This window comes from Rutilus rutilus, assembly GCF_951802725.1.
Source record: "Rutilus rutilus genome assembly, chromosome: 3".
Lineage (NCBI taxonomy): Eukaryota > Metazoa > Chordata > Actinopteri > Cypriniformes > Leuciscidae > Rutilus > Rutilus rutilus.
In genome coordinates this window covers 54893453-54908039 of record NC_140211.1, presented here as the reverse complement: position 1 = coordinate 54908039, position 14587 = coordinate 54893453, and the positions used below count along the sequence as shown (strand labels likewise).

Below are 14587 nucleotides of genomic sequence, written 5' to 3'. Positions count from 1 at the left end.
TATATATATATATATATATATATATAGTCTCTTTTATTTTTAATTAGGGGTCCTATGATCATTTTATGGAAGCTTGTTTCTGCAACAGAATAAAAAAATAAAAAAGATAATTGCTACTTTTTATCTCACAATTCTGACTATTTTTCTCACAGTTCTGAGTTATAAAGTCAGAATTTCTCTTTATAACACGCAATTGCAACTTTATATCTAAAAAATCTGGGGAAAAAAGTCAGATTTGTGAGATAAAAAGTAGAAATTACCTTTTAAATTCTTTTATGCCGTGGCGGAAACACGCCTCCATATCATTTGGCTATAATTTATCATTTAAATATATCTGTTTATTTTACTTCGACTGATACAGATAACATTAAAAAGTCACATTTACTGACCAACATGACCACTGATGTATTGTGCATCCCCGTATGCAACAAAGAGCAAATATGAATGCATTATACTTTGTTCTCAGGCTTAGTTGTATAGTTCTCATGGAGAGCCACTGATCAGTTCCAAACGCACATGTGTTGGTGTCTCTGTTTACCAGGATGTTAGTTCGTGATCAAATTTACACTATGGAAAACCAGCCATATTCAAACCATTGTTCAAATGAAAGTTTTTGTCATACTCATGAATCATGCAAAACACAGAAACACTACTTTCACCCCTTCATCTGATTCACTGGACTATTCCTGTGGTTTCTTTTGATGTCATTTGCTACCTATAATGTACTGTCTGAGTGCAGGGCAATACTGTACTTATATATTTTACAGTAACACATTTACAGTTCCTAAGTGCAAGTAAAATGCACAGTTTTCCCCAATCAGAAGTATTAATAATATAAAAAAGACTTTTTTTTTTTTGTTGACACTGGAAGGTGATTGTTAGAGTGTGATGTTTATCGTTATGGATGGCGAATGCAGATTGATCATCAAAATGCATGAAAATAAAGCATGGATATTTAAGTTAAATCCATTTTTGTGCATTAGCCGCTTGTTTCAGAACACTGTTTACAGGCTGCGTTGTGATATGATTCCCTTCTCATTTCAATTTCTCCTTTGTTTCATTCACTTGTAGTCTTTTTCGAGCTCTCCGCTGCGTCTGCTGACTGAAAGGTGATCGTCTGCAAGGTCACGTCTTGTAGTGTCTTTCACCTTCTGCAATGGCTCTGGAAAGCCACGTGTTTCACAGCTGTGGAAACGCATGACACTAACCGCCTGCCTCTGCTTCTTTCATCTGCACGTCACGTCTGACATGTTTCTCTTTTCTGTCTTTCTTCAAGGCCTGCTAATTATTTGCTTATGCAGTCTCTGTCTTTTCTTCATTTCTTTGTTTCAGAGGTGGCTTACATTTCAGAAACCCACACGCAGGCCAGGCGCCCTTGTGCCAATGAAAGCAGGCCATTAGTTCCCTAAATGGCCTTTAGTTAAAGTTGCACCTTTTATTGGACATGTTGTAAAACTGTTTGAAGAGTTTCTTGCTGTATGTTTTCCATTTGAGACATTTGTTGTTGCCTTATTTATCTTAAGCCATACTCTTGCAATAAAAAAAGATAAAAGGTCTTGTCATTTTTACATAGGCATCTGTTACATACATGCATATGGTATCCTAAACACATTCTCATTAGTGGTTCGGGCTGGGTTTTCACACAAATTTCACGATTTGATTCGGACTCACAAGATAAGACAAGATATATCAGGTACAGTGTGGCGATTAAGGAAAAAAAAAAGGAGCTTTACGCCACCTCTTCGTTTTGTTTACTTTTATTTTTTACTTTCACTTTGCGTGTATGGGGAGGCGCTTTTCAATTAACGGCGGAGGCAAGGAGGATATAAATGTGGGTTCGTACCTGAGAGAGTGCGCGTCATCCGAAGGTTTGAAGCTGTGGGAGTGATTGTTTGGATTACCGTATGAAGGGGAGAGACGGCCGCTTGTGAGCTGAGGTTTCCAGCGAGGGATGTCTGGTGCGTCGCGGAGTTCACTCAACTTCACTGCGTTGCACATCCTGATCATCTGGTTTTAATAAAGCTGAAGACAAGTATGGGCTGCTTAATCCGCCGAAACGGTGCCTGACAACAACACCCCCTAGATCCCTTCATAAACGACAAACTTGGTCAGTACCTGTGCGCCGCCATTACCCACTCATTCATTCACGCACGCACTCGCAAAACATTCACGCACGCACTTTTGATATGCTTATATTACTGTGATTGTTTATTGATTATTGTACCTTTTAAGTTTGTTGATATTAGTAACTTTGAGCTAATTAACAGAATGTTTATTCTATGTTTTTTTCTTTTTTGTACAATTTATGAATGGTCCTGGACGCGAATCTGCCTATTGGAAACGTGACACAGGTGACGCGGCGATTGCTACAGGGTTTTTTTTTCCCTTTTTTCTTTTTCTTTTCACCCTTGAATTACATTGTTGAACAGTTTTTTTTGTTTTGTTTTTTGTGTTTTTACTTTTATTTTTTGCTCTTGAAGGTTGTTTTGTGTCTTGTTATTGGGACATTGGAAAATAAAAAAATTTTTGCTAACAGTTGTCGCTGACAAATATATATTTTTTGTAAATATTGTAACCGGTGGTTTTTTGCTATCCGGGGAAAGATACCATCTTTGTCAGGAAATTCCTGGCTGGCGCCCGAACAGAAAGAATATATTATTTCTTTGAAAGACTTTTTGTGCTAGGGCGGTCACCACCGTTACAGAGTGGCGCCCGAACAGGGACTTGAGCATGAACATTGTATTTTTGTGAATTTTTTTTTTGCTGGGGATTGTTGCAACCTAAAAGACATTTCCGGATTGAGGTTGTGTGTACCTTAAAAGGAGAACCTCTTGTTTTCTTTGTGTGAACCTGCTACAAAATCTTTAACATTTTAAAAGTGATTGCGACTTGTTGAACATTCAAATTGAAAATTCAATCCCTCAAATCCTGTGACGTGTTTTGACAGAAAACTGTGTTTAAGTTGTCTAACTAGGGGATAATTACTTGTACTGGGGAAAAGTATTTTGTGAAACATTACTTTGTGTGGTTTTGTGAAAACTGTGAACTATGGTGTGAGAAAAATTGACACATACACTATTCTTGATTTACATTTTACATTTACTGATTTACCAACACTGCAACACTTTAATCACACCCGTGAACACAACAAATATGGCGGCAACCCCTCTTTCCCCATCTACTTTTGTAGAAATGGAGTCACCCCCAGACATTGCAACTCCAGTATGGCCACCAGCAGTGCGACCTCTGATACCTCAAGTACCTCCCCCTGGTGTCTCTGCAGTGTATAACACCCCTATTCCATTCAGTCCCATGCATCCTGTAACCCTTTTTCCAAGGTTTCCTCCTGTTCTAGCTGGCAGCACTCCCGTGCAAACTCTCACCTGGGCACCCCTAATGGATAACATGCAGCTTTGCACATCATCCGAAGGAGAAACTCCGTCTTCAGTTGCACAACACGACCTGCCAAACGTTCTACCAACTCCTGGAAGGGAAATTCAACAGGTTACTGCTCAGGTACAAGGGAACTGGGATATTTTATTTGACTTCATGAAAAGACAAGAAAAAAATGTGAATGATCTTACCCAAGAAATGAAAGTCACTTCTTCTCACCACAAAAGTCAACTCGCTGACCTTACTGCAAAAATGGAGGATAACAAGAGTCAAATCTTCACTCTGTTGACCACCACCAAACAACAGGAGGAATCTGAAACAGACAAGTTGACTAAAGCTGTGAAGCAAATGATTACAGATGAACTGAAACAGGTGGAATCTAATATGGTGTCGGAAATGCGTTTCATGGTGGACCAACTTCAGTCAGAAGTTCAGCAGGACCTCAAAGCTGTTCAACACGCATTTCAAACGAATCACGATCACCTTACTACAGAACTTCAGCAATGTGTCACTCAAATTAACAAGTTCTCTACATGTGTAAGGGAATTGAAAGATGAGATGGAGAAAGAGTTTCAAGGACTCAAAAAACAGATTGAGGAACAAAACGTGGCACCATCAGTTTCCAGCACCCCCATTACTTCAACTCTGCCATCTGAGTCTTCAACTTCTGCAACTCTTCAACCGTCATCTGTAATAAAAAGTGACCATATCAGGTTAACTTTTCCCACTTTTGGAAGGCCATCAGATGATGCAGACCCCCTACTGTACCTAACTAAGTGTCAGGATTTCTTGGCTCTTCATCCCCTCATTGATGTGGATATCTTGGCCACCTTCCGTACTGTCCTACACGGGACCGCACGTGACTGGTGGGAGGTCAGACGTTCCAGCATAACCACATGGAGTGAGTTTGAGGCAGCTTTTCTTTCTGCATTCTTATCTGAAGATTATGAGGATGAACTGGCTGAACGGGTTAGAACAAAGATCCAGGGTGAGAAAGAATCTATAAGAGACTTTGCTTTTTCCTACAGAGCACTTTGTAGAAGATGGAAGGCTGATCTAACGGAAGGTGAAATTGTAAAGATGATACTGAAAAACATCAAGCCTTACCTGGCCAGCCAATTGCGTAGTCGAGTAAGTACTGTGGAGGAGTTGGTTAAGTTAGGACACCAACTGGAAAAAGATCATGAACAACAGCTTCGATATGAAGGTCGACTGGGTCCAAAGCATCCCCCCACATCACAAAAACCCTCACCGAACCGACCTGTTGAGAATGCACCCGTTCAATGTTGGAGATGCAGAGGACAGCATCCGCCAGGGAAGTGTCCACACTATATACCTCCACAGTCCCCGCAGCATCCATATTCCTCTCCTCAGACAAGGGGTCAGACTTCGAACAACTCTGTTACTGCCACGAGAATGCAGAAGCCTCCATCGACCATCAAGACAACCACAATACCCACAGGCCCTAATGCACCAATGTCAGTACCTCAGCAATTGGTTGTTCCCATCAGTATTGCTGCCTGGACTGGAAAAGCCATCGTGGATACTGGTGCAAGTTTCACTCTTATTCATGAAAGTCTCATGAAGCTGTTTCCATCATCCACTCAGCTCCACCCATGGTCCCGTGGACCTCTCTACTTGGCAAATGGAAAAGCAGAGATTCCATTAGGATGGATGAATACCACCCTACAACTCCATGACCAAGCTTTCACTATACCTGCTGCTGTTCTGACGTCACAAGCTCTCGCCTATGCTGTAGTCCTAGGTTTGGATTTTATCTTCTTCAGTGGGATGCAGCTTAATGTCATAGACCAAAAATATTCTTTCAAGTTTTCTCTTGGAAAAGAGTATCCCTTTCAACCAGGCAATGCCAGTGTACCAATTGTAAGTCCACCACAAGGAAACCTGCCACAGAAGAAAATCACACAGAATCTGTCTTTACTAAGTTCTATTCCACCTCCATCTACTCAACTGCTAATTCAACATCTTGACAGTATGGATAAAGAAATGTTAATTCAAAAGGCAGTGGATGAAGCTCATTTACCCCCAGATGGTAAACAACAGTTGCTCCACATCCTGCAAAGCCACCCTCAGGTGTGTACTCCCCGGACGGGACGTACTGATGTTCTGCAACACCACATTTATACTACTTGCCAAGTACCCATTAAACAAAAACCATATCGCATGTCTCCTCTAAAACAACTTGCCATGGATGAGCAACTTGAAGAAATGCTGGTGGAAGGAATTGTTGAACCATCTCACTCTGGTTGGGCCTCACCAGTGGTTTTGGTTCCTAAAAAGGATGGAAAACTTAGATTCTGTGTGGATTACAGAAAAGTTAATTCGGTCACAGAAAGTGATGCTTACCCTTTCCCCAACATTACAGAAATCCTGGAGTCACTCTCTGGAGCTGCCATTTTCACCACTATCGATCTCAACAGTGGCTATTGGCAGGTGATAATGAGCCCCGATAGCAAAGCCAAGACTGCCTTTATCACACCTGCAGGGCTCTATCAGTTTAATGTTATGCCTTTTGGTCTCAAAAATGCTCCCGCCACTTTTCAGAGACTTATGGAAACAGTCCTGGGGGAGTTAAGAAGAAAAATATGCCTCGTCTATATAGACGATATAATCATTTACTCACCTTCGATCAACCAGCACTTCCATGACCTTCAGACGGTTCTTCACAGGTTGGAAACGGCTGGGCTAACTATTAATTTGAAGAAGAGCAAGTTCTGTCTGCAAGAAATCACCTTTCTGGGTCATGTAGTCGGCATTCAAGGCATTTCAGCAGACCCAGGTAAGACAGAGGCCATTCACGTCTACCCTGTGCCAAAAAACCTGAAGGAGGTTCAAAGGTTCCTTGGATTAGCAGGCTGGTACCATCGGTTTGTCCCGAACTTTTCAAGAATAGCCGAACCCCTCAACTCACTGAAAAAGAAAGGACAACGATTTCAGTGGACAGTACAGTGCCAACAAGCATTCGAACAATTAAAGTCTTGCCTCACCTCATCACCCATCCTTGGCCATCCAGATCTTGCACTCCCCTTCACTGTTTACACTGACGCCAGTGACACGGGTCTGGGTGCAATTCTGGCCCAACGGAAAGATACTAGCAGGGAGGAAGTGATTGCATATGCAAGCAGATCCTTAACAGGAGCTGAATTAAATTACACAGCAACCGAAAAGGAATGTCTGGCAGTAGTGTGGGCTTTAGAAAAATGGCAACATTACCTGGAACACAAACTTTTCACCGTTGTCACAGACCATTCCGCCCTACACTGGGTCATGGGTTCCACCAAAACCACCAGTCGTCTCATCCGTTGGGTACTGCGACTGCAGAAATTTGATTTTATCATAGAGTACAGAAAAGGGAAACTCAATGTAGCACCAGATGCTCTATCCAGGACTTCTCAAACCTCAAGTTGCAATCTGTACACCAGCCACAAGGACCCGGAGCTTCCATTGTCAGATGTTGTCTTGTGGGAGGAACAACACAAAGACACTGAGGTTACGAAGTTATTACAAGCAGTTGCAGAAAACCGTTTAAGTCTGGTAGAACAATACGAAGTTGTTGAGGACAAATTATATCATAAAACATACCTCCCAAATAACCAGTTGCACTACCGTGTGTACGTTCCCAGTAGTCTTCGGCCCTCTCTGCTGCAGCACTATCACTCCAGTCCTCTTAGTGGCCATGGAGGAATCTACAAAACGTACAAGCGACTCCAGGAAGTAGCATTTTGGCCTGGCATGTGGTCTGATGTGAAACGTCATGTCAAAACCTGTATAAAATGTCAAACTTTGAAAAATGATAATCGAAAACCTGCTGGAAAATTGCAGCAAATTACCACCACACACCCAAACCAAATGCTAGGAGTTGACATCATGGGTCCCTTACCACGGAGTTCAAATCAAAATGAATACCTGCTAGTGTTCGTTGATTATTATTCGCGCTGGGTGGAGTTATTCCCCATCCGTCAGGCCACTGCACAAAGTGTTGCTTCCATCTTCAGAAAAGAGATCCTGACTCGATGGGGCGTTCCGGATTTCATTCTCTCAGACAGGGGTGCTCAGTTTGTCTCAGTTGTGTTCAGAGAGCTGTGTGAGAATTGGAGCATTACATCCAAACTAACTACAGCCTACCATCCACAAACCAACATGACAGAAAGAGTGAATCGTACCCTCAAAACTATGATGGCAGCCTACGTAGACGACAATCACAAGAAGTGGGATCAGTTCTTGCCCGAGTTTCGATTCGCCCTGAATTCCGCCATCCAAGAGACCACTGGACTATCTCCAGCAGAACTCCAGCTTGGCAGAAAGCTCCAAGGACCAATGGATAAAATACTTTGTGGCCCTAACTTATCTCCAGACACTGCTTCTTACGATGTGGTCCATCACCTCCATCAGCTGCAAATGCAAGCTAAAGAAAATAGTGAAAAAGCCAAGATGAGACAACTGAGGAACTATAATAAAAAGAGAAGAGAGTCAACTTTCAAACATAAAGACAGAGTTTGGCTGCGAAACTTTCCACAATCAAGTGCAAAACACCACTTTAGTGCAAAGTTGGCACCAAAATGGAAAGGACCGTACCGTATCCTGAAACAGTTGGGTCCACTGAACTATCAAATAGCTCTGGAAGATACAGGCGAAGATGTACGTACAGCACATGTCTGTAACTTAAAAATGTGTTTTCCAACAGCGGAAGAATTGGAGTCTCTGGAAAAAAAAAAACTGTATGAGCTATTTCAAGAACCCTCGGATGATGAAGAATTCTTAGGTTTCTAATACATGTTTTTTTTTAACAACCGTGGGTTGTTTTCTTCCAGGGAGGGAGAGTGTGGCGATTAAGGAAAAAAAAAAGGAGCTTTACGCCACCTCTTCGTTTTGTTTACTTTTATTTTTTACTTTCACTTTGCGTGTATGGGGAGGCGCTTTTCAATTAACGGCGGAGGCAAGGAGGATATAAATGTGGGTTCGTACCTGAGAGAGTGCGCGTCATCCGAAGGTTTGAAGCTGTGGGAGTGATTGTTTGGATTACCGTATGAAGGGGAGAGACGGCCGCTTGTGAGCTGAGGTTTCCAGCGAGGGATGTCTGGTGCGTCGCGGAGTTCACTCAACTTCACTGCGTTGCACATCCTGATCATCTGGTTTTAATAAAGCTGAAGACAAGTATGGGCTGCTTAATCCGCCGAAACGGTGCCTGACAACAACACCCCCTAGATCCCTTCATAAACGACAAACTTGGTCAGTACCTGTGCGCCGCCATTACCCACTCATTCATTCACGCACGCACTCGCAAAACATTCACGCACGCACTTTTGATATGCTTATATTACTGTGATTGTTTATTGATTATTGTACCTTTTAAGTTTGTTGATATTAGTAACTTTGAGCTAATTAACAGAATGTTTATTCTATGTTTTTTTCTTTTTTGTACAATTTATGAATGGTCCTGGACGCGAATCTGCCTATTGGAAACGTGACACAGGTGACGCGGCGATTGCTACAGGGTTTTTTTTTTCCCTTTTTTCTTTTTCTTTTCACCCTTGAATTACATTGTTGAACAGTTTTTTTTGTTTTGTTTTTTGTGTTTTTACTTTTATTTTTTGCTCTTGAAGGTTGTTTTGTGTCTTGTTATTGGGACATTGGAAAATAAAAAAATTTTTGCTAACAGTTGTCGCTGACAAATATATATTTTTTGTAAATATTGTAACCGGTGGTTTTTTGCTATCCGGGGAAAGATACCATCTTTGTCAGGAAATTCCTGGCTGGCGCCCGAACAGAAAGAATATATTATTTCTTTGAAAGACTTTTTGTGCTAGGGCGGTCACCACCGTTACAACAGTTCATGTCAATTTTTCTCAAGGGGAAAAAAATCCCTCAACTAATGCTGTAAATGTCTGTGCATCAGCGGTGGGGTTTTTAGTGAATCTTCCTGCATGTTACATCGTTAGACCAGTAGGTGGCGACAAGTGACTCACTTGATGAGTAATTAAATCCTTCACCTCGATTTATACAGCAGTGATGATACATTCAGGAAATAAAATCCCACCTACCTTGTTTAACTTCGAGATGTAATGATTGATTCATGTAACTTATGATGTCTAAAAAGTAAGTTACTCCATATTAACTCTTGTTTATTGAGCAGTTGTATAAGAGCAGTCATATTGTTTAGGTTATTATTACCCGCCGTGAAGGCTTAGATGGACAATGTTATAAAGCTAAGCTTAAATCTATATTACATATTATTTGGTATAGCCATGTAATATGTGCAATAATGTAGTCAGTCGGACATTATCCCTAAACAAATCCTATTAGGATATTTATAAGAGATCTCTGGTTTGTGTCTGCCATTTTCTTTTACATATTATCTCAAATAGAGCCACCACATGTGAATAGGGTAAAAAAAAAGAAAATAATAATATATATATATAGATATCACCATGCTTCCTCAGTTGATTAATCACAGTATATTAAGACAATTGTTATGTATTACAAGTTTTCTAAAATGTTAGGTTAAAATATTCAAATGAGGCATTATAATTAATATGCAGTAATTTGAATAAATGCTCAGAACAGAAATCTGAACATTGGATAAAGCCAGGTTCAAAATTCTTGATTTATTCAGAGATAAAGTTGATTTCAGAGGGGAATTTTCATATATTTTGTATCCGTTAAAAAAACGTAATAAAAAGAAGCATGTAATGGAAGCAAAATAGCTCAGTGAATGAAAAACCAATGGTTTTGCCTGTAATTTTGCCTTAAATGGATAGTTCACCCAAAAATGAAAATTGTGTCATCATTTACTTATACCTTCATGTTTCTCCAAACCTGTATGAGTTTCTTTCTCCTGTTGAACACAAAAGAAGATATTTTAAATAATTTTGGTGACCAGACAGTTGACGGCAGCCATTGACTTCCATAGTAATTATTTTTTCTACTGCTTAATGTTCATGAATAAATTCACATATTGTTTTACATATTCACAGAACTCTTCTTAGTATGGTAAAACAATGTACATATTCCTGACTGCTCCAGATTGAACTCTAAAACTCTTTCCATAACTAGATTCAAGTGGGTGAGAAAAAAGCTTTCAAGACCTTGTGAGTGCTGATAAGTGTTCAGAGTGGTCTGTCTAGCAGGACGTTACACAGATAAGGGTTTTGGGGTCGAGGTCAAGGCCTACATGCTGCGTCACACTCACACACACACTTTAATAAGCCTTAATGTGTGCTCTTCATCAGCGCATTATCTGACTCTGTAGTTACAGTCTTGTGGTTCAGCATTAATACCATCACACAAAACATAACTATAGGCTGCTTCATATTTTTGGTGACTGTGTGTTTGTTGTTCAAATCTGTTTTTACATGTAATGACTGCAAATAACACTAAAGTGCATATTCCAGTTTTTCAGTAATATTCACATACACACACACAAAAAAGGATGCTTGTATGAGGCAAGTTCAGTTGAATTAAAACATTCTTCTGTTTATTTATCCGGATGTATATTAGCTGATTATCAGGGTCATGTCCATGGCTGAACAATTTGATTAACACATAAATGAGTAAGACATTCATAAATAAAAACAATATTCACTGAAGCCTCGTGTTCTAGAGATTTCAGCCAAAAAACAGGAGAGAGAAAATATGGTCCATTTACGCCCTCGAGTGGTTTAACAAGAGCAGGACAATCTGTTACACAACCGGGAACAGTAGGAACACAGAAGAGCACAAGATAAGAAAATACATGAGCAGCCTACATGTCAGCTTAAAATAATAAAACATATCATGAATAAATATTAATTATTAACGAGTATTAAAAGGAATAAAACAGCCAAACATGATGATTAAATGAATATTGGATCTTGTTGTTCCATTGGCTACAGGACAAACGATTGTTTCCAAAGCGATGCCTGTGAGAAATATAGGGTCTTATATAGCGCATTGTAGGGTCTGGTGTGAAAAAACACCAATAAAACAGCATGCAAATGACTCTTTTGTTGCTTTATACTGAGCGTTTCGCAAAAGCACTGACGGAGTTTGTGGCTGCCCGTGGAGGTCTGTTGGGTATTCACACGAATGTCACGATTCGATTCGGACTCACAAGTTTGCGGTTCGATATTGATTCATTTGTGGAGATATATCAGGTACAGTACGTACATTTTTCTCAAGAAAAAAAAAAGCCCTCAACTAATGCTGTAAATGTCTGTGCATCAGCGGTGGGGGTTTTAGTGAGTCTTCCTGCATGTTACATCGTTAGACCAGTAGGTGGCGACAAGTGACTCACTTTATGAGTAATTAAATCCTTCACCTCGATTTATACAGCAGTGATGATACATGCAGGAAATAAAATCCCACCTACCTTGTTTAACTTCGAGATGTTATGATTGATTCATGTAACGTATGATGTCTAAAAAGTAAGTTACTCCATATTAACTCTTGTTTATTGAGCAGTTGTATAAGAGCAGTCATATTGTTTTGGTTATTATTACCTGTAAAGGCTTAGATGGACAATGTTATAAATCTAAGCTTAAATCTCAGTATAGCCATGCAATATGTGGAATAATGTAGTCAGTCAGACATTATCCCAACGTTTCCTATTAGGATATTTATTTGTGTGTAGCATTTTCTTTTACATATTATCTCAAATAATAGAGCCATAATGGGGTAAAAAAAAAATGCCTGTGGAGGTCAAGATTTAGATTCTGCAATTATTTTACCCATTGCACAAACTCATTTGAATGCAAAATTCTCTCAGTTGTTCAGATCATCTCTCCCCCCAATTCCCTATTGGGCTGCATTTATTGCAGGGGGGATCTCGAGCACAAGATGTTATTAACATGCAAAAGAGTCAGAAATCTAAAGGAAAAATGAATAGTTGCCATAGTTGTGCTAGGATGGGGCATTTGGCCAACAAATGCCCTGAACGGAAGAAGCATCGCTGACCTTCTCTCCCTCAAACAAATACACTTCCATGTGCTCAAGCCCAAAGCAGCACTCCTGCTGCATCCCAGACATCTGTTGATCATAATGTGACTGAACTAGTGCGGAAAGCTCTGGTTAAAGCCCTCCAGTCCTCCAGTCGCAGTGATGGCTCCTGGTCTCAGTCCAAATAGATTGCGTAGACTCTTTCCATTTTACATGCTAACCTTGGAGGCGAGGATAGCATAATGTTGATTTCATTGTTTCGGTACTACTGACAAACAACAAAATGCATCTTCAAGGCTTATCTGGTTCTTGTAATTCCACACTGTCTCAACTCATCCCATTGCGCATTTATCCACACAATCAATTTGGGTTGGAGAAAACCATGACCAGCGAGCCATAGAACCAAACTGATTGATGTATATCATAGTATTATCCACCAAAGAGTTTGAAAAATTACGACAAATTGTGAAAGACAAATTGTCCAGATGCCTACACTGTTTGCAAATGAAACCAAAATTTGAGAAGGACAAAATTCTAACTGGCCATAGTCTTTGTCTGAGGGAACCAATTATGCATCTTCATCTTGACTTCATGTTGTTCTTCATGTGTTTTGTTATTCGGAGTGTGTAAAACCTTCTCATTTCAGGACTGCCACTGATGGCAAGGTTGTAGACATTTTTCTCAAATGTGTAAATGGGGAATTTTGGAAGCATTGGACAGTGATGGTTTTGGGAGCAAAAGTTTCACATTGCATACCAACTGCCCGAAAACATAAACTTTTTAAAACGGGTTTAAAAATGCACGTTTTTGAAAACGGTCTCCGTGTACACAACAAAAACGAGAATCTCTGAAGACGATGACGTCATGCACATGCCTATTATGTGTTCAATCTATAGTGTTTCATCGCCATCTAATGGCCTGGCAGCAGAATACAGCATTTTTAGTCGATTTCGCATATCCGTGTGAATAGGGATCTTTAGACAATGGTAAGTTTTAAGCATATTGTTGTCGTGTAAAGGTACACTTTGAGCATTTGATTTTAAGAGTACTTCAGTTTTTTTTCTCGTACTGAATGTAGGCTCAGATATGTACTAAGTAAGATACATGACAGTGAATAACAAGAAACAGTTCATTTGCCAGGAATGGCATGTTTATTTTCTAAACTCAGAATAAACCTGAATAGCTCAATATTGCAATAAATCAAAGTCGACACCTGCGATTCTTCACTTCCACGTAAAGTAGCCTTGTTGACAAGTTTGGGTAAGTAAAGGAAAAATACACAAGATATCTGTGGCGAGCAGGACAAGGCCGGGGGCCGTGAGAAAACGGTGCGAGGTCGGTGGCGTGATTAATGATGAGTGACACCTGCGCGACGCACCGGTCTCGTATCTCTCACGGAGGAGCGGAAGCATAAAAGGAGGAGCGACGACAGTGAAGGAAGAGAGAGGCCTGGACTTATGTTGTGTTTTGTTTTATTATTTGTGTCAGCAGTCGTCCGTGAGGGGCTGCTGTCTTTTACTTTCGTTTTGTTTATTTATTTTATTAAAATATTTTGAACGTTGAACTGGTTCCGCCTCCTTGTTCCCATAACATCTAACTTCATTACAATATAGTACCTTCAATGTCCTGTAGATGGCGATATTGCTTCCATTGTAGCAGAAATAAAATGCTGCAGAAAAAGTTTGGTGCCAAACACATTACTCTGCCCTCAGAGCACAAAAGATCTGTCACATAATGCAACATAAGGTATACATAAGGTATAGATATCTTCAGCACAAGTGAAAGTAGAAACCAATGTCTTCACAATCCAGTGTTGTTGACAGCCTCAACCTCAGTACCTGTTGAAATCGAGCCAGGCTTGACTCGATGGATGCATCTCACACAAACTACACTTTTTCCTGCTTGCTCTACTAACTCCAAAAATACTCACTGCTAAGATAACCCTCATGATAAGCTAAAATGACATGAAATGTTGTTTTGTAACTAACAACCTCATTTTCTTTACAGGATAGCTTCATAAAAAGTCTCTTACAGGTTGCAGAATGAATGTTTCTTCTGGTGCTAATGTAATGCTGACCTGTAAAAGGGAGATGTGTGGATGTTGTTGTGTTGCTTGCTCTCTTTTTGTTCTTGTTTTGTTTTTTATATTATTTTTTCCTTCTCTATCTAATAGGAATGAGTAGATGTGATCAATATGCGATGTATATACATCCAACTTGATTGCTGAACCGACTGTGTCCATAGGAAGAGCTTTGTGCTT

The 14587-nt window shown here is 40.1% G+C and overlaps 1 protein-coding gene across 7 annotated transcripts in view; it reads left to right on the top strand.

Moving 5' to 3' along the window:
- The window catches only part of mical2a (microtubule associated monooxygenase, calponin and LIM domain containing 2a), a 70709-nt gene extending 69148 nt beyond the window's left edge, over positions 1-1561 (top strand). For 6 of the 7 annotated variants that reach the window (XM_084403792.1, XM_084403791.1, XM_084403798.1 and 3 more), the window contains 2 exons: positions 1072-1109; positions 1333-1557. In XM_084403792.1, coding sequence (XP_084259918.1) covers positions 1072-1106 — 35 coding nt within the window. In that variant the 3' untranslated portion in view covers positions 1107-1109; positions 1333-1557. Of the gene's footprint in view, positions 1-1071; positions 1110-1332 lie in introns of all 7 variants that reach the window. The other variant, XM_084403795.1, reaches the window with a different exon arrangement.
- Positions 1562-14587: the final 13026 nt, after the last annotated feature.